This window comes from Mobula hypostoma, chromosome 1 (assembly GCF_963921235.1).
Source record: "Mobula hypostoma chromosome 1, sMobHyp1.1, whole genome shotgun sequence".
NCBI classification, from domain to species: Eukaryota; Metazoa; Chordata; class Chondrichthyes; order Myliobatiformes; family Myliobatidae; genus Mobula; species Mobula hypostoma.
In genome coordinates, this window is record NC_086097.1 from 193,692,777 (window position 1) to 193,718,221 (window position 25,445).

General features: G+C 41.8%; 1 protein-coding gene across 4 annotated transcripts in view; it reads left to right on the forward strand.

The window, feature by feature from the left end:
- myom1b (myomesin 1b) overlaps positions 1-25,445 on the forward strand; it is a 187,441-nt gene that overhangs the window by 38,157 nt on the left and 123,839 nt on the right. For all 4 annotated transcript variants that reach the window (XM_063062392.1, XM_063062401.1, XM_063062408.1 and 1 more), the window contains exons 6-13: positions 3,460-3,548; positions 3,653-3,712; positions 7,150-7,314; positions 8,027-8,188; positions 9,723-9,864; positions 13,126-13,325; positions 13,819-13,875; positions 16,316-16,440. In XM_063062392.1, coding sequence (XP_062918462.1) covers positions 3,460-3,548; positions 3,653-3,712; positions 7,150-7,314; positions 8,027-8,188; positions 9,723-9,864; positions 13,126-13,325; positions 13,819-13,875; positions 16,316-16,440 — 1,000 coding nt within the window. The remainder of the gene's footprint in view (positions 1-3,459; positions 3,549-3,652; positions 3,713-7,149; positions 7,315-8,026; positions 8,189-9,722; positions 9,865-13,125; positions 13,326-13,818; positions 13,876-16,315; positions 16,441-25,445) is intronic.

Consider the following 25,445-nt stretch of genomic DNA (forward strand, 5'->3'; position numbering starts at 1 on the left):
CCTCCATCCTGTCCCAACTATAAAACAATGCCTCATAAACCAGCATGTTATTCATCAGCAAACAACAGGAATTCTGCAGATGCTGGAAATTCAAGCAACACACATCAAAGTTCCTGGTGAACGCAGCAGGCCAGGCAGCATCTGTAGGAAGAGGTGCAGTCGACGTCTCAGGCCGAGACCCTTCGTCAGGACTAACTGAAGGAAGAGTGAGTAAGGGATTTGAAACTTGGAGGGGGAGATAAAAAATGATAGGAGAAGACAGGAGGGGGAGGGATGGAGCCAAGAGCTGGACAGGTGATAGGCAAAAGGGGATACGAGAGGATCATGGGACAGGAGGTCCAGGAAGAAAGACAAGTGGGGGGGGGGAACCCAGAGGATGGGCAAGAGGTATATTCAGAGGGACAGAGGGAGAAAAAGGAGAGTGAGAGAAAGAATGTGTGCATAAAAATAAGTAACAGATGGGGTACGAGGGGGAGGTGGGGCCTTAGCGGAAGTTAGAGAAGTCGATGTTCATGCCATCAGGTTGGAGGCTACCCAGATGGAATATAAGGTGTTGTTCCTCCAACCTGAGTGTGGCTTCATCTTTACAGTAGAGGAGGCCGTGGATAGACATGTCAGAATGGGAATGGGATGTGGAATTAAAATGTGTGGCCACTGGGAGATCCTGCTTTCTCTGGCGGACAGAGCGTAAATGTTCAGCAAAGCGGTCTCCCAGTCTGCGTCGGGTCTCGCCAATATATAAAAGGCCACATCGGGAGGACCGGACGCAGTATATCACCCCAGTCGACTCACAGGTGAAGTGTTGCCTCACCTGGAAGGACTGTTTGGGGCCCTGAATGGTGGTAAGGGAGGAAGTGTAAGGGCATGTGTAGCACTTGTTCCGCTTACACGGATAAGTGCCAGGAGGGAGATCAGTGGGGAGGGATGGGGGGGACGAATGGACAAGGGAGTTGCTTAGGGAGCAATCCCTGCGGAATGCAGAGGGGTGGGGAGGGAAAGATGTGCTTAGTGGTGGGATCCCGTTGGAGGTGGCGGAAGTTACGGAGAATAATATGTTGGACACGGAGGCTGGTGGGGTGGTAGGTGAGGACCAGGGGAACCCTATTCCTAGTGGGGTGGCGGGAGGATGGAGTGAGAGCAGATGTACGTGAAATGGGGGAGATGCGTTTAAGAGCAGAGTTGATAGTGGAGGAAGGGAAGCCCCTTTCTTTAAAAAAGGAAGACATCTCCCTCATCCTAGAATGAAAAGCCTCATCCTGAGAGCAGATGCGGCGACTTCTCTAACTTCCGCTAAGGCCCCACCTCCCCCTCGTACCCCATCTGTTACTTATTTTTATGCACACATTCTTTCTCTCACTCTCCTTTTTCTCCCTCTGTCCCTCTGAATATACCTCTTGCCCATCCTCTGGGTCCCCGCCCCCCCAGCCTTGTCTTTCTTCCCGGACCTCCTGTCCCATGATCCTCTCGTATCCCCTTTTGCCTATCACCTGTCCAGCTCTAGGCTCTATCCCTCCCCCTCCTGTCTTCTCCTATCATTTTGGATCTCCCCCTCCCCCTCCAACTTTCAAATCCCTTACTCACTCTTCCTTCAGTTAGTCCTGACGAAGGGTCTCGGCCTGAGACGTCGACTGCACCTCTTCCTACAGATGCTGCCTGGCCTGCTGCGTTCACCAGCAACTTTGATGTGTGTTGCTTGTTATTCATCAGCTTCAACTTGGCCTTTAACAAGATTTTCTTCAGAGGCTGTGGGAAACAGTCCTCATTGGACTCAAAACCCCTCTCTGTAACTGAATCTTAGACTTCTTGATGGAAAAGTCACAGACAGTCCAAGTTGGAAGCAATGTCTCAAGCTTCATCACACTGTCCCCCAGAGCTGTGTGTTCAGCCCACTGCTGACACACGACTGCACTGCCAGATCTAGCCCATGCTCAAGTTTGCATCATCAAGTTCTCTGATGATACTACAGTGGTTGGCCTCATCAGCAGCAATAATGAGTTGGCATACAGAGAGGAGGTAGGGAGGCTTGTCAAATGGTGTGAGAATGACAACCTGAGTCTCAATGTGAGAAGATAAAAGAGATGGATACAGATTTGAGGAAGGTGCAGGTTGACCACTTTCCATTGCATATCGATAGCTCTGCTTAGGAGAGAGTAAAGAGCACAAATCTGCTTGGTGTACACATAATGGACAATCTAACCTAGACCTACAACATCTCCTCATTAGTCAAGAAGGTACATCAGCTTCTACACTTTCTAAGGAGAGTGAGATGCACAAGGCTCCCCCCCCCACCCCCATTCTAACAACTTCCTGCAGAAGAACCATCGAGAGTGTCCTGTCTGGATACATTATTGGAAGCTTTAATGCATCGGGCCACAAAACCCTACAGAGGATGATTAAAAACTGCTGAGAGGACTATTGGGGTCTCCTTCCCCTTCTATTGTGAAATATTGTTTTCAAAGGGGCCAAAGCATTGTTGAGGATCCCGACCACCCATCCCACAATCTCCTTGATCACACTATCAACAGAAAGGAGGTTTTAGGAACATCAGGACTAGGACTGTCATACCGGGTAAAAACTACTTGCCTCAGGCTGTGAGACTAATAAATCCCCTGCAACCATTGAGATCTCGTCACGAGGAGAGTGAGCTGTTTGCTGTTTACTGTTTACCTGTGCTGCACACTACAGGCATTTTGAATTGTATTTGATTAATTTAATCATAGTAGCATTTATTTATGTGTTGTGTGTGATATATATATTTTATGTGGGTGCACAGTGGTCTGGAGGAATGTTGTTTCATTTTGTTGTATTTATTTAATGAGACACAGTACGGAATAGGCCCTTCAAGCCGTGCTGGCTAGCTCCCCCTGATTTAACACTAGCCTAATATGGGGACAATCAACATTGACCAATTAACCTGCTAACCAGTACATCTTTGGAATGTGGGAGGAAACGAGCACCAAGAAAAAACACGTACATTTCACAGGGAAGATTTAAAGACTCCTTACAGATAACAATGGAATTGAACTCCAATGCCCTGAACTGTAATAGCACCTAGTGCTAATCACCTACGCTACAATCGCGTCCCATACATATATGCACAGTCAGATGACAATAAACTTAAACTTCCCTGATATCAACACTAAGAGGAAGATGATCATGAAATGCTAAGTTAAGTTGTAATGTTCCTGATATTTTCACAGCTAACAGCAATTAAACAAAAAAAGCAACAATTAAACATCAAAAATAGGATGTACCAATTGAGGCAGAAAGAGTGCCGCATTAGGATTCCATGGCAGATAAAATCAATGAAAGACTAGGCGGTAGCTGCTCCAACAATGAGCCAGTTTCTTTGAGAGAAGACAAACTAGGACAATATTAAACAATTGAAAAAGCTAATTGTATAACAAATATAGTTTTCTTGTTTTTTGTATCTAATTTTGCCATCTGGTTCCATTTCAGTTGTAACTTTGATGATACTGCCCAATATCATGCTTCTGCCATGAATGCCAAGGGAGAACTTTCAGCTTATGCATCAGTTGTGGTGAAGAGTATGTCCATGCAAATAACTTTTTAATGTTACCCATTTCAGTGACTTGTGTTATTTTTGGTGGAATGCATCAATAGACACCCTTCTGTTTCCTATTTGCTTCAGGGTTCAAGGCTGAACATGATGATTTCTCATTCCATCCGGGAAGATATGGAATTCCTTCCTGTACGTACCACTTTTATCAGTATAGTCAGCTTATTAGATACCACTGCTGGATAAACTAATTTTTACTCTATTAATTGATTGCTAAATAACATTGATCTATATTTTAACTCATATGTAGATAATTCTATGATTTGTAATTTGTAGAGTTTAAAATCAGAAACCTGACATTACACTAATTAACATTCCATGATGTGACATTTTCCCTCTTTTCAGCATTCTTGAGATCTGCACCAGTGGTTCTCAACCATTCTCTGTTTGTGGCCCAATTGTGACTTTCATTTACTTGTGTGGCCCCCAACTTTTAGAGTCTCCATTAGTTACTAAGGTTTTTTTGTTGGGGGGTCAACTGTACTAATTATTCCGATATACAGTCAATATTTGTTTTAACAGGTTATAGGTATTGTATGTTAAATATAATGTTACAAGTGTATATGAAAAACAAAACTACTTCGAAGCCCTGAAAAGGATACTTTATTTATAATATATAAAATATCCTTCCAACCAGAAACAATAAAGCACTTAATATCATTACTTGGGTATTTAGTGAGATCCTGGCAGCTGACACAGACTAGCAAGTTTTTTGAATATCTGGTTGCAACTTGGTTAAAGATAACTAAATTACATTTATTCATTTCTTTTTTATTTATATATTTTAGTAATTTTAAAAATCAAAACAGGAAACTTGTGGCCCATTCAGAAGCTCCTGTGGCTGCCCGATTCTTGTTTTTTACTACGAAAACTGGCATGGTCCACATTGAGAACCACTGAAATAGAACTTCCTTTGATCTCATTAAAAATAATAAACTGTAGCCAGTTGATAATTGATTCTGATTAAGTGACACTAGATTTCATCTGATTTGATAAATTAACCAGGTAGATAGAATATCACAGGTACTACAACGTCTGCAAATGCTGGAAATCCAAAGCAATACACATAAAATACTGGGTGAACTCTGCTGGTCGGGCAGGATCTATGAAATGAATAATCAGTTGACATATTGGGCCGAGACCCTCCTTTAGGACCAAAAAGATGTTCCCCATCCTTTTCAGACCTGAAGTACAGTGTTGGCCCGAAATGTTATCTGATTATTCATTTCCATAGATGCTGCCTGACTTGCTGAGTTTCTCCAGCATTCTGTGTGTGTTGCTTTGTAATATCGCAAAACTGATATTCTTGGAAACTTTACATATTGTAATACAACAGTGGTTCAGTTTAAATCAAATCTGCAAAGAGCATTATTTTTGCTTTAATAAATACAATAGTAAGCAACAAAGAATCAGTGATATACATCAAAGTTGCTGGTGAACGCAGCAGGCCAAGCAGCATCTATAGGAAGAGGCGCAGTCGACGTTTCAGGCCGAGACCCTTCGTCAAGTCCTGACGAAGGGTCTCGGCCTGAAACGTCGACTGTGCCTCTTCCTATAGATGCTGCTTGGCCTGCTGTGTTCACCAGCAACTTTGATGTATGTTGCTTGAATTTCCAGCATCTGCAGAATTCCTGTTGTTTACGTAAGAATCAGTGATGATGATCTAAATAATATGACCACGTATTCTCCAGATATAAAGAAAATAATATTGTTAAAGAGTTAATGATCAGCATTTGAAAGGTCAAATATGTTAATGGGCTCTGTCTGATGGATTTTTAGTTAGTATTGCTCTAGAAAACCAGCTGTTTGCTACGGCATGCATGTCAGTCGCTTCTGCATGCACACAGTGCAGAGCCACCAAGTTTGGAACCATTGAGTTCAGGAGTGATTCCTAATTGTACTGAGATGAGAAACCACAAAACTTCCTTCCAGGCTATCCAGCTTTATGTCAGCCAGAAGTGGCCCATCCAATACTGTCCCATTCATTTGAATGTGATTGCCAATTTCATTTTCATTATAAGAAGCAGTAAATAATTCATGTTTGCTTGAATTTTAAATGCCTCTAGCATTTTTTTGTTTGGAATACAGGGAAATAGGAGCAGGAATAGCTACCTGGCCCCTCAAATCTGTCCATCCATTCAATCTGGTCATGGCTGATCCGCCCCAGGCCTTAACTTTTCAAAATGAACTTGCCAAAAGTATATTTAAATCCTCAATCCAGCTTTTATTCTTCCACAGTTCATGTCGCTTAGATGTCTTTATTATTTTTGGGATCTGAGATGGTTATTTCCCTAATCTGATTATTCAGAACATAGAAGGAACAAAACTAAACTGAAAATATTTTTCAGATGTTGATAAATCCAGCATTACATAGCAGTACTTTCTGTTTTTATATGAGACTTTTTCAAGGCTTAATAGATTTAGATCTTAAGTTAGCATGATCAACTGGGTTTCATTTGTTTTTATAGTCTCTTTTATGGCATCTGAATCTGCAGTACTTTTTGTATTATGTTGACAAAACCAGTCAAAATAAGTTTTCTAAAATTTATTTCACCTGATAGGTATGTTAGCAGTCCGACTTCTTATCAGGGCTATATAGTTAGGCAGATTCTTGTTAAATGTGTTCATTGTTGCTGTCCCTGACTATTGTGAAATTACTGCAGTAACGGTCGAAAGCTGCATGAATATAAAATAGTTATTTCATACTGAACAAACCTGTAACTTCCTGTTACCCATTTGCAACTCTTCCCTTGGGCTACCAGAGGTCAAGTCAGGGGATATTTACCCTTTGCAGCAAATTACAATTTGCTCAATACTTGTAAAGGCTAACTCGGGAAATATTTGCAGGGGTCACTAGTGGAAGCATGAAAATGAATGGAAGCAACAAACAGAAAAGTTGCTGGTGAACGCAGCAGGCCAGGCAGCATCTCTAGAAAAAGGTACAGTCGATGTTTCGGGCCGAGACCCTTCATCAGGACTAATTGAAAGAAGAGCTAGTAAGAGATTTGAAAGTGGGAGGGGGAGGGGGAGATCCGAAATGATAGGAGAAGACAGGAGGGGGAGGGATGGAGTCGAGAGCTGGACAGTTGATTGGCAAAAGGGATATGAGAGGATCATGGGACAGTATTTATATCCACATATTCTTTTTCTCTCTCTCCTTTTTCTCCCTCTGTCCCTCTCACTATACCCCTTGCCCATCCTCTGGGTTTTTTCCCTCCTCCCCCTTTTCCTTCTCCCTGGGCCTTCTGTACCATGATCCTCTCATATCCCTTTTGCCAATCAACTGTCCAGCTCTTGGCTCCATCCCTCCCCCTCCTGTCTTCTCCTATCATTTTGGATCTCCCCGTTCCCCCTCCCACTTTCAAATCTCTTATTAGCTCAGTTAGTCCTGACGAAGGGTCTCAGCCCGAAACGTCAACTGTACCTCTTCCTAGAGATGCTGCCTGGCCTGCTGCGTTCACCAGCAACTTTGATGTGTGTTGCTTGAAATTTCAGCATCTGCAGATCAACTCGTGTTTGCATTTTTAAATGAATGGAAGGTTCTGAATATTATATACTTTTCTAAACAGATGACTACTTCCCTGGGGATTCTCACGTGAAGTTTGATGTGCATATTGTTGAAAAGTTCGGTGTGTCATTTGGTATGGAAGGAGAGACGATGAGTTTGGGCTGCGCTGTCATTGTTCACCCCAGTCTAAAGCGATTTCAGCCAGAGATCCAGTGGTGGCGTGATGGTAAGTGTCCTTTCTGTGCTGGAGAAATCATTATGACACCATATTTACCAAGAAATTAAACTGAAAACAAAAACAAAAATATTCCTTAATTATCTCCCAATTTTCCTGGCATATTGTTCAAAAGCATTCATCAAACCTCCCTAACCTTCTCCCTATCGTTCTCCAACCAGCCGTAGTTCTCTAACACTTATAACAAAAGCTAAATCTGTGAATTTAGGTGATATGACACAGTGTGGTTCCTTGTCACAAAGACCAATGCTGGAAAATGGTTAACTAGATATCAGCCAAGATACTGGGTGATATTGGCTGCTATTGATAGCCTTTTGCTGTCGTGACTCTGAAATCTGCAACTCACAGCCACTATGTGGGTAAGATCAGCTGACCAAATTCCAGTCAGAGGTCGAGTGCATGATGTTGCTTTTGGATGAGCATGTTAAAGAGACATGATTTATATTTGTGCATTCTTAATGTTCTATTTGATAATTATAAGTGTCAGTGTCCTTGCTGGCAATTCCCCTACAAGCAGACAATATAGATTTGGGATTTTCCTACCTTAACTTTCAATATTTTATACTTTAGATTTCATTTTAACTGCATTGACAGTGATAAGCATGCCAAGTAAACATAAGACATTGTTGGAATTGTGGCCTCATTGTCTTGCTGTCTGCGCCTGTCCTATGCTTATTTTCTATCTTTTATATTTCTTTACTAGGTATTCAGTTACATCCGTCCAAATGGGTTCAGATGCACTGGAGTGGTGAACATGCCACACTAACTCTTACTCACTTAAACAAAGAGGATGAAGGGTTGTACACAATGCGTGTGCTGACGAAGTCTGGTTATGAACTCCATAGTGCCTATGTGTTTGTGAGAGGTATGTATGTAAATAAACTTTCAGATCCAGTATTAACAAAATTCTCAGACAATATCTCTGCATAGCTTCTCCCATTATGATACCTATTCAGCATCCATCCTTCAAAAAGGTATCTTCAAATAACATGGGTGTTTTCTGATTATCAACCCTCCTCTACCACCATCCCAATATCACTCTTTGAGTAATTAATCACCAGCATAAGTACAACAAACTTAGTTCAGCAGTGATCGTGGTTGTATAGGTAGTTTTCTTCCTATTGGTACTCTCCCAGTTCAGTATAAACACATCTAGGTGGGGAAAATCAACTACAACTCAGTTTCTTTTAAACAAGTTTTAAAAAGTTTATTAACATCCAACCAAATGCAACGAAAACAATATAAATAGAAACCTTACAAATGACATATGATGTTGAATGAAATTACCAAAGGTATGTATAAAATATTACAAGCTGTTGAGCTCTGGTATTCTGTTCTTGAGAGCATTTGCACTCGTAACTGTAACTATTGTTCTTTCTGCACGTATGCTGAAAAATGTTGTAGTTCCCTTGCAAACTCCCAATATTAGTTTACACAGAACTCGTATGGAAGCCAATCAGAATTTTTGGTATTTAATTCCCCACAATTTTTTTTTGTTTCTTGCTGAGCTTTTTGCTTGTAATCCAATAATCACACCTTTAATAATTCGATTTTCACAACCTTCCTTTTGTTTTTATCATTGTGTTTGTACAACTTCTTGTGATGACAATAACTTTTGAGTATATCAGTAGTTGAATGGCTGTTAATAAATATCTTGCTTGATACTCACATTTGCCAAAATTTGTTGAGGATCAAACCAGACAACAATGGAGCCATCCTGCTACTTGACTTGTTACTTTAATGACAAGATCACATAGCAAAGTTCCAGAGGAAAATAACATTGCCTTTGCACAAGCAAATATCTCAGTATTTCCTTTCCAGTTTATAGTAAATTTAAAATGTTCAGCAATGAATTGAATTCCCCATGATATCTTGAGAAAGGAATTGCTTGCAATTTTTAGTCATTTTCACATTCACCACGAGTGCTATCTTCTTGTTGAAGGCATACGTCTGCAATTGGAGATACTCTAATCTGATGAAGAACCATGCCATAACAGTTATGCCTATAACCACTGAATAGACTTCAAGAATCTGCTAAACCCATTGTTGCATGGGTTACCAACACAGAATGGAACCCAGTATATCTGTAAAAATGACAGTCATTTGAAAAAAAATATAATGAACAGGCCACGAGCTCAAAACCAGCCAATAATGTTGCTGTAACTGGGCAGATGAAGTGACTGGTAGTGTGAAAGAGTCTGCAATGTGGATAGGAGTAAGGGAATGCATTAATTGCTGGTATCTTCTGTATAAACTATTGATTTGCTTTGCCTTTTACTTGACATTGACCAGTTGATTGTTATATTGCTGCACATCCAGGAACTAGGAAAGATATTGCAGGTTGAGAAGTGGCAAGCTGATACGGATAAAATAATTAGAAGCTTGTGTCTACTTTACAGATAGTGATGCGGAGGTTGCTGGAGCCCCAACTGCTCCCTTAGATGTCTCCTGTTTGGACGCCAATAAGGATTATGTCATTGTCAGCTGGAAGCAGCCAGCAGTTGATGGCGGAAGCCCGATCTTTGGGTACTTTGTTGACAGGTGAGTAGTAAAAATCGACAACTGAGCCGTTATAAATTTGCTTATAAATTTATTTTCTAATTAAGTCAAGTTATGCCAAAACATTAAATTTAAACAGAATCTGTTGGAATTACTCAAAGATCTGTAAAGAGAAAAACAGTTAACATTTTGAATAAGTGACATTTTAAGGTCCACAATTCATAAGACATGCCGAAGTTTGGGTTACCAGAGAAAGAATACTAGTACTATCAATTAGATTTGTATATTGGTTTATTATTGTCACATGCACAGTGGAAAAACTTGCATGCATACTGTCTGTACATATCAATTCATTACAACAGTGTATTGAGGTAAATAAAACAACAACAGAATGCAGAATAACGTGTTACGCTATGGAGCAAGAGCAGCGAGTAAGGTCACGACAAGGCAGATTATGAGGTGAAGAGCCCATCTTATTGATCAGGGAACCATGCAATATTCTTATAACAGCATGATAGAAAATGTCCTTGAGCCTGGTGGTATGTACTTTCAGGCTTTTATACCTTCCGTTCAATGGAGGGAGTGGGCAAGTACACCATGAGTAAGTGGTCAGATCAGCCATGATTTTACTGAATGGCAGAGCAGGCTTGATAGGCCAGATGGCCTACTTCTGCTCCTTTTCTTATTTCTTTTATAATATAGTACCAGATAATTTTAACATAGTACAAACTGCAGGATTAGCAGTAGAAAATGACATTGAGTTTCAAACAAAATGTACCTTACACAAAAGAGTGTCTTAATTCAAAGTATTAGAGGAGGACTTAGAGCAGAAAATAATATTTGGTTAAATTTTCTTTTAATTGAACTGCTTAAAAAGTACTCCTTTGACTCTGTGGTTAAGAAGGCATACAGTGCATTGGCCTTCATGAACCGTAAGATTGAGTTTAAGAGCCGAGAGGTAATGTTGCAGCTATATAGGGCCCTGGTCCGACCCCACTCGGAGTACTGTGCTCAATTCTGGTCGCCTCAATACGGGAAGGATGTGGAAACCATAAGAAGGGTGCAGAGGAGATTTCAAGGATGTTGCCTGGATTGGGGAACATGCTTTATGAGAATAGGTTGAGCGAACTTGGCCTTTTCTCCTTAGAGCGACAGAAGATGAGAGGTGACCTGCTAAAGGTGTACAAGACAATGAGAGGCATTAATTGTGCAGTCAGAGGCATTTTCCCAGGGCTGAAATGGCTAGCACGAGAGGGCATAGTTTTAAGGTGCTTGGAAGTAGGTACAGAGGAGATGTCGGGGTAAGTTTTTTTTAATGCAGAAAGTGGTGAGTGCGTGGAATGGGCTGCCGGCGGCGCTGGTGGATGCGGTCTTTTAAGAGACTCCTGGATAGCTACATGAAGCTTAGAAATATAGAGAGCTATGGGTAAGCCTAGGTAGTTCTACAGTAAGGACATGTTCGGCACAGCTTTGTGGGCCGAAGGGCCTGTATTGTGCTGTAGGTTTTCTATGTTTCTATGCTTTCCTGTTTTTTATCATTACAATATACTAATATTCAATTTCTAATCCATGGAACAGTTGTGGGATTACAGTTACTGTTCTCCACTGGTGCTAGTGGGACTTGGATCCCACACTAAATTTTTGAAAAACCATTTATAGAGAGAGAGCAGCTTCAAATTACTCAATGTTGTCATTTCTGAGAATCTGTCCTGGATGCAGAACGTGGGTGCAGTTGGGAAGAAAGCACAGCAGCATCTCTACTTTCTGAGAAGTTTGTGAAGATTCACGTAACCTAAAACTTTGTTGTCTGCTGGAGAGTACATTGACTGGTTGCATCACATCCTGGTGTGGAAACACTAATGCCCTTGAACAGAATAGCCTACAACAAGTAGTGGTTATGGCCCAGTACATCATGGTTAAAGCCCTCCCTAGGATTGTCACAGGAAAGCAGCATTCACCATCAAGGACCCCTACCATCCAGGTCCTGCTCTCTTCTTGCTGCTGCCATCAGGAAGAATGTACAAAAATCTCAGGACCTGCACCACCAGGTTCAGGAAAAGTTATTATCCTTCAACCAACAGACTCTTAAACCAGAGGGGATGACTTCACTCAACTTCACTTGAGTGGGGAAATGTTCCCACTGAACTAGACTCACTTTCAAGGATTCTTCATCTCATGTTCTCGATATCCTTTGCTTCTTTATTTATTATTAATGTTATTATTTCTCTTTTTCTGTTTTTGTATTTGCACAGTTTGCTTTTTTAATCATATTGTTGTTGTCTGCTCTGTTGTGTCACCATTTACAACCCTGAGATTCATTTTCTTGCAGACAATCACAGTAAATATAAGAGACACAAAAGAATCAATAAAAGGGAACACCCAACAAAGTATGTACTTCGATAATATGGTGGCCGATGGTGTAGTGGCATCCGCACTGGGCTTCGAGGCGAGTTGTCCTGGATTTGAATTCAGCCAGCTTCTTGCACACTTTCCATCCATGCTGGGTTGAGAATCAAGTAGCTACTTAGCCTTGTAAATATAGACAAATGCTGAAAGAAACAGCAAAGTTGCCGCCTGATGCACCACAAGGCTCAGAGGAACAGCAAAAACTTTGATAATCAATCGACTTTGAACTTTGAAGTTTGAACTTTATAACCTAAGCTTCCACATGAGGATATGAGGTTGGGTGAGGCACTGAAGGACTATCTAGTAAATATCCGATAATCTGGGTGTTGGTGTTGGATTCGCAAATTTTGCAGATGATTAGATATTGTAACTACTAATATACTACCACATTTTATTCACTTTTTAGATATTATACAGTATTGCAATTAATTTCTCAGTGAATCAGTTCGTAGGGATAAAGGACCCTTGTCACTCTGGAACCACACTGAAGGGGAAGGGAGTATGGGGATTGGGGCTCTAGTAAATTGGAAGGGAGAATAGGAACACCGACTCCGGCATTTGAAAGACATTGCAGGAAACCAGGGCAGTGGTGAGTGGAAGGGAATGTAGGATTGGGGCCTCAGAGAATCAGAAGGGAGTACAGTAAACATTACCCAGTGAACTGGATGCAGAATTGTTGGAATACCTGAATTATCAGCTTATTGTCAGAGTTGCACTATAAGAGAGAAAAATCAACATACAAAACAAAATCAAACTTTGTTTTGAGGTATTTAAAGGTACTTACTAGCATAACATAAAACTATAGCATTATTGTGTAATAGTGATATCTGAATTAATTAATAGAAGGGGTAGGTCTTTTGTTTGTGCCATAAAACAGCTGAAATTCTTTTCTTACAGATGTGAAGTTGGAACCACTCATTGGGTTCAGTGTAATGACACCCCAGTGAAATTTGCCCGCTTCCCTGTCACTGGATTGGTGGAGGGACGCTCTTACATCTTTCGTGTACGTGCTGTTAATAAGGTTGGAATTAGCAGACCTTCCCGTGTGTCTGATCCTGTGGCAGCCTTGGATCCTTCTGACAGAGATAGGCTGAAGGGTATGCCTGCCTCTTCTCAGACTAATTCTTTTGAGTGACTCTTTTGATATTATCTATACATGCACAGAATAAATCATAGTTGCTGTAAAACGATGGTAAAATAAAATACACCAAATTAAAGCATCTCACAAAATGGAGTGCTGTTTCATCAGTAATAATCAGAGATAGGCAATTAATGCTAGCCTTGCCAGTGATACTCAGTTCCTCAGCAATAAGACTTGCCTAGGGTTTCTGAAAATTTATGTCCATCATATCCACTGCACTGTCATGTTCTTTGTCATATCCTCCAAACAATGCAAGTTGCCGTTGCTCATATATTGTATACTGTGGTAGCTGTGTTAGATTAGAACCCTATGGACTGATAGATACGTGTATGTTTACAACTTTGATTAACCCTTCCTCTTTATTTCTGGCACAACAAAAATACTTTGAAATATGTTTTAACCAGTTTTTTCAAATCAGCTTTTAATTTTTTTTGTTATTTAATTATTAGGCATGCCATTAGCCCCCTGGACTGGTCAGATTATTGTAACAGAAGAAGAACCAGCAGGTAAAGAATATGTTACCTTCTATACAGTATTAGTCTGCTAAACCTGTACCAAGTGACAACTAATCAAAAAGTTCTTGCTCCTAAAAAGTAATTGTTCTCTCAGAAGAGTTTATGTACTTTCTGAGGTGTTGCCAATCAAAATGAGAAGATTTTAATCCTTGGGTGTCTGACTTGTGGAGCATGCCAGGCAGTTGTTCTAGATCCAAATGGCCTGACACAATTTGAGTCTTAAGGTTCACTTAAGTCGAAAAAGGAAGCTAGGAGGCCAAAAGGGCAGTTGGTGTTCATACTGGGTTACTTACCTCATTCTGGCTGATGCTTTATTAAACACCTTCCAAGTAATTAAGATTGTGGTCAAAAAGTCTATTATGTTATGAGGCCTGAACAACCATTTTTTTTTTATCTGAGTAAGACCATAAGACATGGGAGCATAATTAGATCATTCAGCCAATCAAGGCTGCTCCACCATTCCATCATGGCTGATTTATTATCTCTCTCAACCCCATTCTCCTCAGTCTGTTCTAAAGGGACATTCTTGTATACTGAGGTTGTGCCCTTTGGTCCTAGACTCCCCCACTAAAGGTTGGGGGTGTTGTGGGTAGTGTGGAAGGCTGTCAGAGGTTGCATTGATAGGATGCAAAACTGGGCAGAGAAGTGGCAGATGGAGTTCAACCCAGATACGTGTGAAGTGGTTCATTTTGGTAGGTCAAATATGATGGCAGAATATAGTATTAATGGTAAGACTCTTGGCAGTATGGAGGATCAGACGGATCTTGGGGTCCGAGTCCATAGGACACTCAAAGCGGCTGCGCAGGTTGACTTTATGGTTAAGAAGGCATACGGTGTATTGGCCTTCATCAATCGTGGAATTGAATTTAGGAGTTGAGAGGTAATGTTGCAGCTATATAGGATCCTGGTCAGGCCCCACTTGGGGTATTATGCTCAGATCTGGTCACCTCACTGTAGGAAGGATGTGGAAACCATAGAAAGGGTGCAGAGGAGATTTACAAGGATGTTGTCTGGATTGGGGAGCATGCCTTATGAAAACAGGTTGAATGAACTCGGCCTTTTCTCCTTGGAACGACAGAGGATGAGAGGTGACCTGATAGAAGTGTATAAGATGATGAGAGGCCTTGATTGTGTGGATAGCCAGAGGCTTTTTCCCAGGGCTGAAATGGCTGCCACAAGAGGGTACAGGTTTAAGATGCTTGGGAGTAGATACAGAGGAGATGTCAGGGGTAAGTTTTTTACGCAGAGAGTGGTGAGTGCATGGAATACGCTGCCGGCAACGGTTGTGGAGGTGGATATGATAGGGTCTTTTAAGAGACTCCTGAATAGGTACATGGAGCTTAGAAAAATAGAGGGCTATGGGTAACCCTAGTAATTTCTAAGGAAGGGACATGTTTAGCACAACTTTGTGAGCCGAAGGGCCTGTATTGTGCTGTAAGTTTTCTATGTTGCTATGTTTCTATAGGAGGCATTCTATCCACATCCACTCTATCTTGGTCTTTCAATATTCAATAGTTTTCAGTGAGATCATCCTCTCATTCTTCTAAGTTCCAGTCAGTACAATCCCAGAGACATGAAATTGTGGAATTTGAAGTTAAAGTGACTCAATAGTGAAGACTAATGAAATTTGAACTATCACTTTGTCAACTCTGTTGATTGCTAACTATCAATGAACTTAATGAAAACATCTATTGCAAAACTTTAAAACAACTAAATTTCTTCAACCTTTCAAATGTAACATTATAAATTTTCAGCTTGAGGTTTCCAACACTAAAATGGCCTAGCTCTGTTCATATTGCCTCAAGAGCTTAGCTAGAGCACAAGCAATAGCAGTTCATCTTTTCAAAGCTCCACTGGTTTGCAGCTTGGTAAACATAACCCTAAATATATCCCTTAACACAAAGAAACATAGGCTTCACCTAATGCTCTGACATATAAATGTACAGTAAACTTTTCTGTGTATTCACTGACACCCATCTAACAATTCCTAGCACCTCCAGAATACCATGGTTGCACTGTTTACTGTCTACAAAGAGCACTGCAGTTACTTGCTAACATCTCCAAACCCACAATCGCTAACATAAGAAGGACAAGGGTAGTGGGTGCATGGGGACACCACAATTAACTTCTCCTCCAAGTCACCATACTGCCTTGGAAGTATTTCACAGTTCTTTCATAATTCCTGAATCTAAGTCCTGGAATAACCAACCCAACAACACGGGAGGAAAGTGGTAGTGAGGGCAGCAGTGGGAGGCAGGGTCTGGCACTAGAAACATTTCATAAAAGTGCCTCACGTTTAACTTCTCCAGGACTATTTGGGATCGGGCATTAATACGAGTTAAATAATAAGAAGTATTGATCTGTTAGGGAAAATCCTGAGGAATTTTTTACATTGAAGTTATACATTAAAATCTCACTTTTGCCTCTACAGAAGGAATTGTCCCTGGAAAACCTACAGAACTTACGGTGACTGAAGCCACCAAAAATTATGTTGTCCTGAGCTGGAAACCACCCGGTCAACGCGGCCATGAGGGTATCGTGTATTATGTGGAAAAGGTAAAGATCTCAAAACTCCAGCAGTGAAATATAATATAGATTAACTGATGTAAAAGCAGCTTAAATAATGTCAGAATCAGAATCAGGTTTATTATCACCAGCATTGTTGTGAAATTTGTTAACAGCAGCAGCAATACAATGCACTACATAGCAAAATAGAAAACCTGCAGCACAATACAGGCCCTCTGCCCACAATACTGTGCTGAACATGTACTTACAGTACTTTAGAAATTACCTAGGGTTACCCATAGCCCTCTATTTTTCTAAGCTCCATGTACCTATCCAGGAGCCTCTTAAAAGATCCTATTGTATCCACCAACATCACTGTCGCTGGCAGCCCATTCCATCCACTCACAACTCTCTACGTTAAAAAAAAACTTACCCCTGACATCCCCTCTGTACCTACTTCCAAGCACCTTAAACCTGTGCCCTCTTGTGGCAGCCATTTCAGCCCTGGGAAAAAGCCTCTGACTATCCATATGAACAATGCCTCTCATCATCTTATACACCTCTATCAGGTCACCTCTCATGCTCCGTCGCTCTAAGGAGAAAAGGCCAAGTTCACTCAACCTATTCTCGTAAGGCATTCTCCCCAACACAGGCAACATCCTTGTAAATCTCCTCTGTACCCTTTCTATAGTTTCCAAATCCTTCCTATAGAAAGAAAAAAAATAAGTAGATCAATTACATTAAATATATATATATATATATATATATATATATATATGAAATAATTAGATTAAAAGTTGTACAAAACAGGAATAATGTGCAGGTTGCCCACCAATTTTCTGGAAACTGATGGTTCAGCACCTGTTTTAATTTGGATGAAATTATAAGGCCAGGTATCACTCACTTTTCATGAAACGTCTGTTAGATGAGGTGAGTACTGGCAATTCTTTACAGACATTTATTAAAAAATTTAACATGAAGGACATTATTTGGTTCACTGCTCGAGGGTGGGAGAAGGTAGAAACTTCAACACTAAAGAATGGCTGGCATAAGTTATGCCTTGCCTTGACGTTTGATAATGCGGCTGAAGAAAAGTTTGACAATGATTTTGCAAGATTTCATGTGCCAAAGGAGAAAGTAATTGTTCATGATTTGCTTGCATAAGCAAAAGTATAGGTTTCTCCCGCCATCCAAAGGTAAAGCATTCCTATGAAACGGTTCGTAAGCCGAAATGTCGTAAAGCGAAGAAGCAATTACCATTTATTTATATGGGAAAATTTTGTGAGCGTTCGCAGACCCAAAAATAACCTACCAAATCATGACAAATAACACATAAAACCTAAAATAACAGTAACATATAGTAAAAGCAGGAATGATATGATAAATACACAGCCTATATAAAGTAGAAATGTTTCTCTACAACCATTGCCTGCCCAGATCTCCGTAGCGAAAATCTCACGCAAGCGCTGTTGGCATAAACGTGCTCTCCAGTAACCTTTAAGCTATGAGGCTGCCAAATCTACCAAATAACACGTAAAAATACACAGCCTATATAAAGTAGAAATAATGTATGTACAGTATAGTATCACTTACCGGAATCAGGAAGACAGCTTGCCGAGCAAACTGATGATGGTGTGTTAGGCTGAGTCGTCTCAGGTTGGGTGGTGAAGTGGTCCCCACCCTCCAGGCCACCGACCCGATATATTGGCGTGAAGAACGCAGCAGTAGTCGGGAGGCACACAGCTCATCTCTAAGAAAAAAACTGAAATAAGCATGCTAATTAATTAGGTGCTGCCAACACATAATTGTCGGCCCAGATCAGAGGCGATGCAATCGGAAATCGGCACTGACCTGAGCCGACAATTACGTGTCGACAGCACCTAATTAATTAGCCTGTATATTTCGGCTTTTTTCTTAAAGATGTGCTGTGTGCCTCCCGGCTACTGCTGCATTCTCCGCAAATCAGTACGGTATCTGTCCGGGGCCCGGGTGTTGGGGTGGTGGGACACGGGGGTGTCATCTCATCGTCGATCAGGGCAGGTAGCTCATCTTCTTCTATGACTGCCCGCCTCGATGTCGAAGATGGAAGTACGTTGTCTGATTTGGAAGGCTTGCTTGACTGCCGAACCTCGCGCATTTTTCTATCATACAGTTGTTTGTAAGGACTCAAACCATCCTGCAAATATCCCCTAAACCTACGTACCCTTTCAAAATTAAAGTTGTGCTTTATCATTGCAGCGAAAATCTCACGTAGTTGCTTCACGTTCAGTTCACTACTGCATTCGGTTTCGATTGTTATCCTTTCCTCTTCCAATTGCATCAGCTCTTTGTCTATCAGTTCTTGGTCATGGGATGCCAAAACCTCTCCAACATCATCTTCGTCAGCTTCCATAAGCCAAACTCACTTTGTCCTTGCTTCATTCACCACGATCGAAACGCTTAAATATGTCTAGTTTTACGCTAAGTGTAACACCCTTATGAGCTCTTTTCGGCTTTTCCGACACCTCAGAACTCATCTTGCTAATGGCTGCTCACAGGCACGTGTTTAAGCAATGCCGTTTCGAATCCGGGGCAGAGCGGCTGCTCGGGACACGCGCTGCCTTTTATCGCGCGCTGATTTTTTCGTGCGCTGCCTTCCTTCGTAACAGTGAAAACACCTTCTGAAAGCGAAAACAGGGTACTAATGTAGGTCTTTCGTAACAGTGAGGTTTCGTAAAGCGACCGTTTGAAAAGTGGGGGACACCTATGTTACATGACCTACTTTCAAAGATATAGCAAGTAGACTTAATGAAAAAAATCAATGTGAGTGGACGACAAAACACCTGTTGTGCATCTCCTTACAGACTCAGAAACTATAGACAGTGTTCCGAAAGCTGATAAAAACACTACAAGTAATGAAGGTGGCAGTGATGACGATGAAAAGAATGAAACTCAAAGATTTACGATTGACAAGTTAATTTAGTTGTTGGGTGACTTAATCAAATGGTTAGAGAAACCTACCTTCATGACAGAACAAGAGCTAATGAATTTTTATTTGATGCAAGAAAAATTACACAGAGAGGTCAAAACACATGAAGCAACTTTGCCTGAATGAAATGTTTAAAAAAATAATGAGAAGCAACATTCTATGTGAACACAGTGATTAATTCTTTTTAAACTTCTACAGTCCATTTTTGCCATTATTATTGCGTGACCTCTTTTACTTGGGCAAAAATGTTAATCTGACAAGACTCAGGAACCGAGGGTGCTGGAAAATCGGTGGTCAATCTTTACGTATATAAAAAAAAAGTGAGTAGTGTTCATGGGTTCAATGAACATTTAGAAATCAGGGAAGAAGCTGTTCCTGAATTGCTGAGTGTGCGGCTTCAGCCTTCTGTAGCTCTTTCCTGACGGTAACAATGAGAAAAGGACATGTCCTTGGTGATGTGGGTCCTAAATAATGTTCGCAGCCTTTCTGAGGTTCTGCTCCTTGAAGGTGTCTTGGATACTACGGAGGCTAGGACCTAAGATGGAACTGACTAATTTTACAACCTTCTGTAGCTTCTTTCAGTCCTGTGCAGTAGTAACTCCAACACCCCCCCCACCCCTCCCCATACCAGAGAGTGATGCAGCCTATCAGTATGCTCTTAGTGGTACATCTAAATGTTTTAGGTGACAAACCAAATCTCTTCAAACTCCTCATGAAATATAGCTGCTAGACCACTGTTACACCACCATCAAGAACGCCTCCCGTGCTATTCCACACCCACACTTCGGAAAGTCTGATCACCTGGCTGTATTCCTACTCCCTGAGTATCGGCAGAGACTGAAAACTGCAGCACTAGTAGTGAGGACCAAGAAGATATGGATAAGGGAAGCATAGGAGCGCTTACAGGACTGCATTGAATTGGTGAACTGGATTGTATCCAGGGATTCATCTTCAAATCTGGATGAGTATGCCACAGTTGTTACCGACTTCATTAAAACCTGTGTGGATGAGTGTGTGCCTACAAAAACTTACTGTACATTTCCAAACCAAAAGCCGTGGATGAACCAGGAGGTTCGTCATCGCCTTTGGGCTAGATCTGTGGCATTTAAGTCTGGTGACCCAGGTCTGTACAAGAAAACCAAGTATATTTGCAGAGGGCTATTTAAAGAGCAAAGAAACCATGCTGAGTGAGGTTAAGGCCATATCAGATGCACACCATCTCTGGTAGGGTTTGCAGGACATTACTTCCTACAAAGCAAAACTCAACAGCATGAATAGCAGCGATGCTTCACTACCAGATGAGCTCAATGCCTTCTGTGCCTGCTTTGAATGAGAGAATATAACTACAGCTATAAAGGTCCATGTCGCACCCAATGACCCTGTAATCTCTGTCTCAGAGGCCGATGTGTTCTGATGGATGAAAAATATATCATTTTTAATGCAACTCCTCAGTCTATCTGGCTGGATTATTCACCGAGATCTTTAACCTCTTGCTTCAGCAGACTGAGATGCCCACCTGCTTCAAGCAGGCTTCAATTGTACTGGTGCTTAAGAAGCACATGATAACCTACCTCAATGACTGTCATCCAGCAGCGCTTACATCCACAGTGAAGAAATTTTTTGAGAGGTCGGTGATGAAACATATCAGCTCCTGCCCGAGAAGCAACTTGGATCTGCTCCAATTTGCCTCCTGGCACAACAGGTCTGCAGTAGATAAACATAGAAACATAGAAACATAGAAAATAGGTGCAGGAGTAGGCCATTCGGCCCTTCGAGCCTGCACCGCCATTTATTATGATCATGGCTGATCATCCAACTCAGAACCCAGCCTTCCCTCCATACCCCCTGATCCCCGTAGCCACAAGGGCCATATCTAACTCCCTCTTAAACATAGCCAATGAACTGGCCTCAACGGTTTGCTGTGGCAGAGAATTCCACAGATTCACCACTCTCTGTGTGAAGAAGTTTTTCCTAATCTCGGTCCTAAAAGGCTTCCCCTCTATCCTCAAACTGTGACCCCTCGTTCCGGACCTCCCCAACATCGGGAACAATCTTCCCGCATTTAGCCTGTCCAATCCCTTTAGGATCTTATACGTTTCAATCAGATCCCCCCTCAATCTTCTAAATTCCAACGAGTACAAGCCCAGTTCATCCAGTCTTTCTTCATATGAAAGACCTGCCATCCCAGGAATCAATCTGGTGAACCTTCTTTGTACTCCCTCTATGGCAAAGATGTCTTTCCTCAGATTAGGGGACCAAAACTGCACACAATACTCCAGGTGTGGTCTCACCAAGGCCTTGTACAACTGCAGTAGTACCTCCCTGCTCCTGTACTCGAATCCTCTCGCTATAAATGCCAGCATACCGTTCGCCTTTTTCACCGCCTGCTGTACCTGCATGCCCACTTTCAATGACTGGTGTATAATGACACCCAGGTCTCGTTGCACCTCCCCTTTTCCTAATCGGCCACCATTCAGATAATAATCTGTTTTCCTATTTTTGCCACCAAAGTGGATAACTTCACATTTATCCACATTAAATTGCATCTGCCATGAGTTTGCCCACTCACCCAACCTATCCAAGTCACCCTGCATCCTCTTAGCATCCTCCTCACTGCTAACACTGCCACCCAGCTTCGTGTCATCCGCAAACTTGGAGATGCTGCATTTAATTCCCTCATCCAAGTCATTAATATATATTGTAAACAACTGGGGTCCCAGCACTGAGCCTTGCGGTACCCCACTAGTCACCGCCTGCCATTCTGAAAAGGTCTCGTTTATTCCCACTCTTTGCTTCCTGTCTGCTAACCAATTCTCCACCCACACCAATACCTTACCCCCAATACCGTGTGCTTTAAGTTTGCTCACTAATCTCCTGTGTGGGACCTTGTCAAAAGCCTTTTGAAAATCCAAATATACCACATCTACTGGTTCTCCCCTATCCACTCTACTAGTTACATCCTCAAAAAATTCTATGAGATTCGTCAGACATGATTTTCCTTTCACAAATCCATGCTGACTTTGTCCGATCATTTCACCGCTTTCCAAATGTGCTGTTATCACATCCTTGATAACTGACTCCAGCAGTTTCCCCACCACCGACGTTAGGCTAACCGGCCTATAATTCCCCGGTTTCTCTCTCCCTCCTTTTTTAAAAAGTGGGGTTACATTAGCCACCCTCCAATCCTCAGGAACTAGTCCAGAATCTAACGAGTTTTGAAAAATTATCACTAATGCATCCACTATTTCTTGGGCTACTTCCTTAAGCACTCTGGGATGCAGACCATCTGGCCCTGTGGATTTATCTGCCTTCAATCCCTTCAATTTACCTAACACCACTTCCCTACTAACATGTATTTCACTCAGTTCCTCCATCTCACTGGACCCTCTGTCCCTTACTATTTCTGGAAGATTATTTATGTCCTCCTTAGTGAAGACAGAACCAAAGTAATTATTCAATTGGTCTGCCATGTCCTTGCTCCCCATAATCAATTCACCTGTTTCTGTCTGCAGGGGACCTACATTTGTCTTTATCAGTCTTTTCCTTTTTACATATCTATAAAAAGCTTTTACAATCCGTTTTTATGTTCTCTGCCAGTTTTCTCTCATAATCTTTTTTCCCCTTCCTAATTAAGCCCTTTGTCCTCCTCTGCTGAACTCTGAATTTCTCCCAGTCCTCAGGTGAGCCACTTTCTCTGGCTAATTTGTATGCTACTTCTTTGGAATTGATACTATCCCTAATTTCCCTTGTCAGCCACGGGTGCACTACCTTCCTTGATTTATTCTTTTGCCAAACTGGGATGAACAATTGTTGTAGTTCATCCATGCAACCTTTAAATGCTTGCCATCACTTAACCCTGGAACAACTGGACAGCAAAGGTGCATACATCATGATGTTCTTTATTGACTACAGCTTAGCATTCAATACCATCATCCCCTCAACACTAATCAGTAAGCTTCAAGACGTTGGAATCAATACCTTCTTGTGCAACATCTCCTCAACAACTTCCATCAGTAAAGGCGTGCCAGAAGGCTAAGTGCTTAACCCCTTGCTCGACTTTCTCTGACAGACATCCCATCCCCCGGAAGTTCCGGGAGTCTCCCTCATATAGATAGTGGCTCCCTGACACCCAGAAATTATATACAATATCCCGGAAATAGATTTCTTTGAGAGGGAGAGCGAGCATCTTGATTGGTTTCTCTTCATGCTACGATTGGTCCCCAACCACCGGGCCACGAGGAAACAATATGATTTGGTGATATGAAACAATATGAGTCAGCTGCACCTTTCCTCATTCCGTCACGCACTGTTGAATTTTAACGCACGCGAGGTCATCAGTGACCCAAGACATGCAAAGGAATGGGTTTGTGACCCATTTGTGAATGTCCCTGGTGAATCATCCATGTCAGTGCAGGAAAAAGGTCAACTCCTCAAGCTTGTGAATGACGACAGGCTGAAAAGTATGTTTGACATAACATCTCTGCTGGCATTCTGGATCAAAGTCAAGGCTGAATATCCTGAGACAGCAACGAAAGCACTGAAAACGTTGCTTCCATTTCCAACATATTTCTGTGAAGTGGAGTTTTCTGCAATGAATGCAACGAAAACTAAATTGCGGATAGACTGGACATAAGGAACCCCCTTCGAGTGATTCAGCGATATTGGGGTGTTGCAATGATTTTATATGTTCTTACGAGGAAAATATGCACCGTGTGTTTAATATCCAAACGCTACTTAAAATGTTATGATGCTATTGACTTATAAGTGGCTTATAATTCTGTGGTCCCCAACCTTCGGGCCGCGAAGAATACAGCGGTGGCCGGAACACACCCAGCACATCTTTAAGAAAAAAGCCGAAATAAACAAGCTAATTGATTAGGTGCCACCCGGCACGTAAATGTCAGCCCAGATCAGAGGCGATTGCCGATTGCGTCGTCTCTGATCTGGGCCAACATTTACATGCCGGGCTGCACCTAATCAATTAGCTTGTTTATTTTGGCTTTTTTCTTAAAGATGTGCTGGGTGCGTTCTGGCTACCGCTGTACCGCTGCATTGTTCGCAGCCCAGAGGTTTGGGACCACTGTTATAATTGACTTATCACTACATTCATGTGAGGAAAATATGTGCTGTGTTTAATATTAAATTCGTTAGATAAGCCCCTTTAGAAACGAAATTGAGTGTATTAGCCACTTACAAGTGACTTATAGTTGACTTATCACCTATACAACATTTAAAAAACTTGGACTGGTACATGGATGAGAGGGAATATGGTCTGGTTGCAGGTCAGTGGGACTAGGCAGAAAAATGGTTCGGCACAGCCAAGAAGGGCTGTGCTGTTTCTGCACAGTTTCTGTGCTGTAGTGTTCTATGGTTCTATATTCCGGTCATGTTTAACACCAACACCCACCACCCCACCCCCCTGACTGGGTCGGCCGGTCCGCAAGAATATTGTCAATATTAAACTGATCTGCGGTGCAAAAAAGGTTGGGGACCCCGATTTAAGCTAGCTGGCTAGCTGCCAGGGAGCTACGCTATTGATGTCCTACTTGATGAGGCCAAACTCCCTGTAGACTTGCTTGAAGTTATAATAGAATAAACATGATAATATAAGTACATATTTTAATGTCACATTTGCTGCATATACCCAACTTGGTTTACAGATTAGACAAAATCACTAAACAAAGTATTACAAACACCCTTGGAGGTTGACCGTGGGGGGTGGGGGGGGGGATATGGGGTTGCGGGGAGCAGGGGTGCTACCTCCCTGAAATGAGTTTTTGCAGTGTGGGATGTCTGCTATGACTGTGTGGCTAAGCACAACTCGAATGCCATATTTCATTTTGCAGACAACAACATTATTGTAGGCCAAATCAAAGATGGTAAGGAATTTGCATGTAGGAAGGAGACCGAAAATCTGGCTAAGTGTGCCATAAAAACAACCACATTGTCCAGAAAGACCTGGTTATTAACTTCAGGAGGAGGAAATTGGTGGTCTATGAAGCAGTCCTCATCAGGCAATCAGAGGTGGACAGGGTCAGCAACTTTAAATTCCTCAATGTTATCATTTCAGAGGACCTGTCCTGGCCTA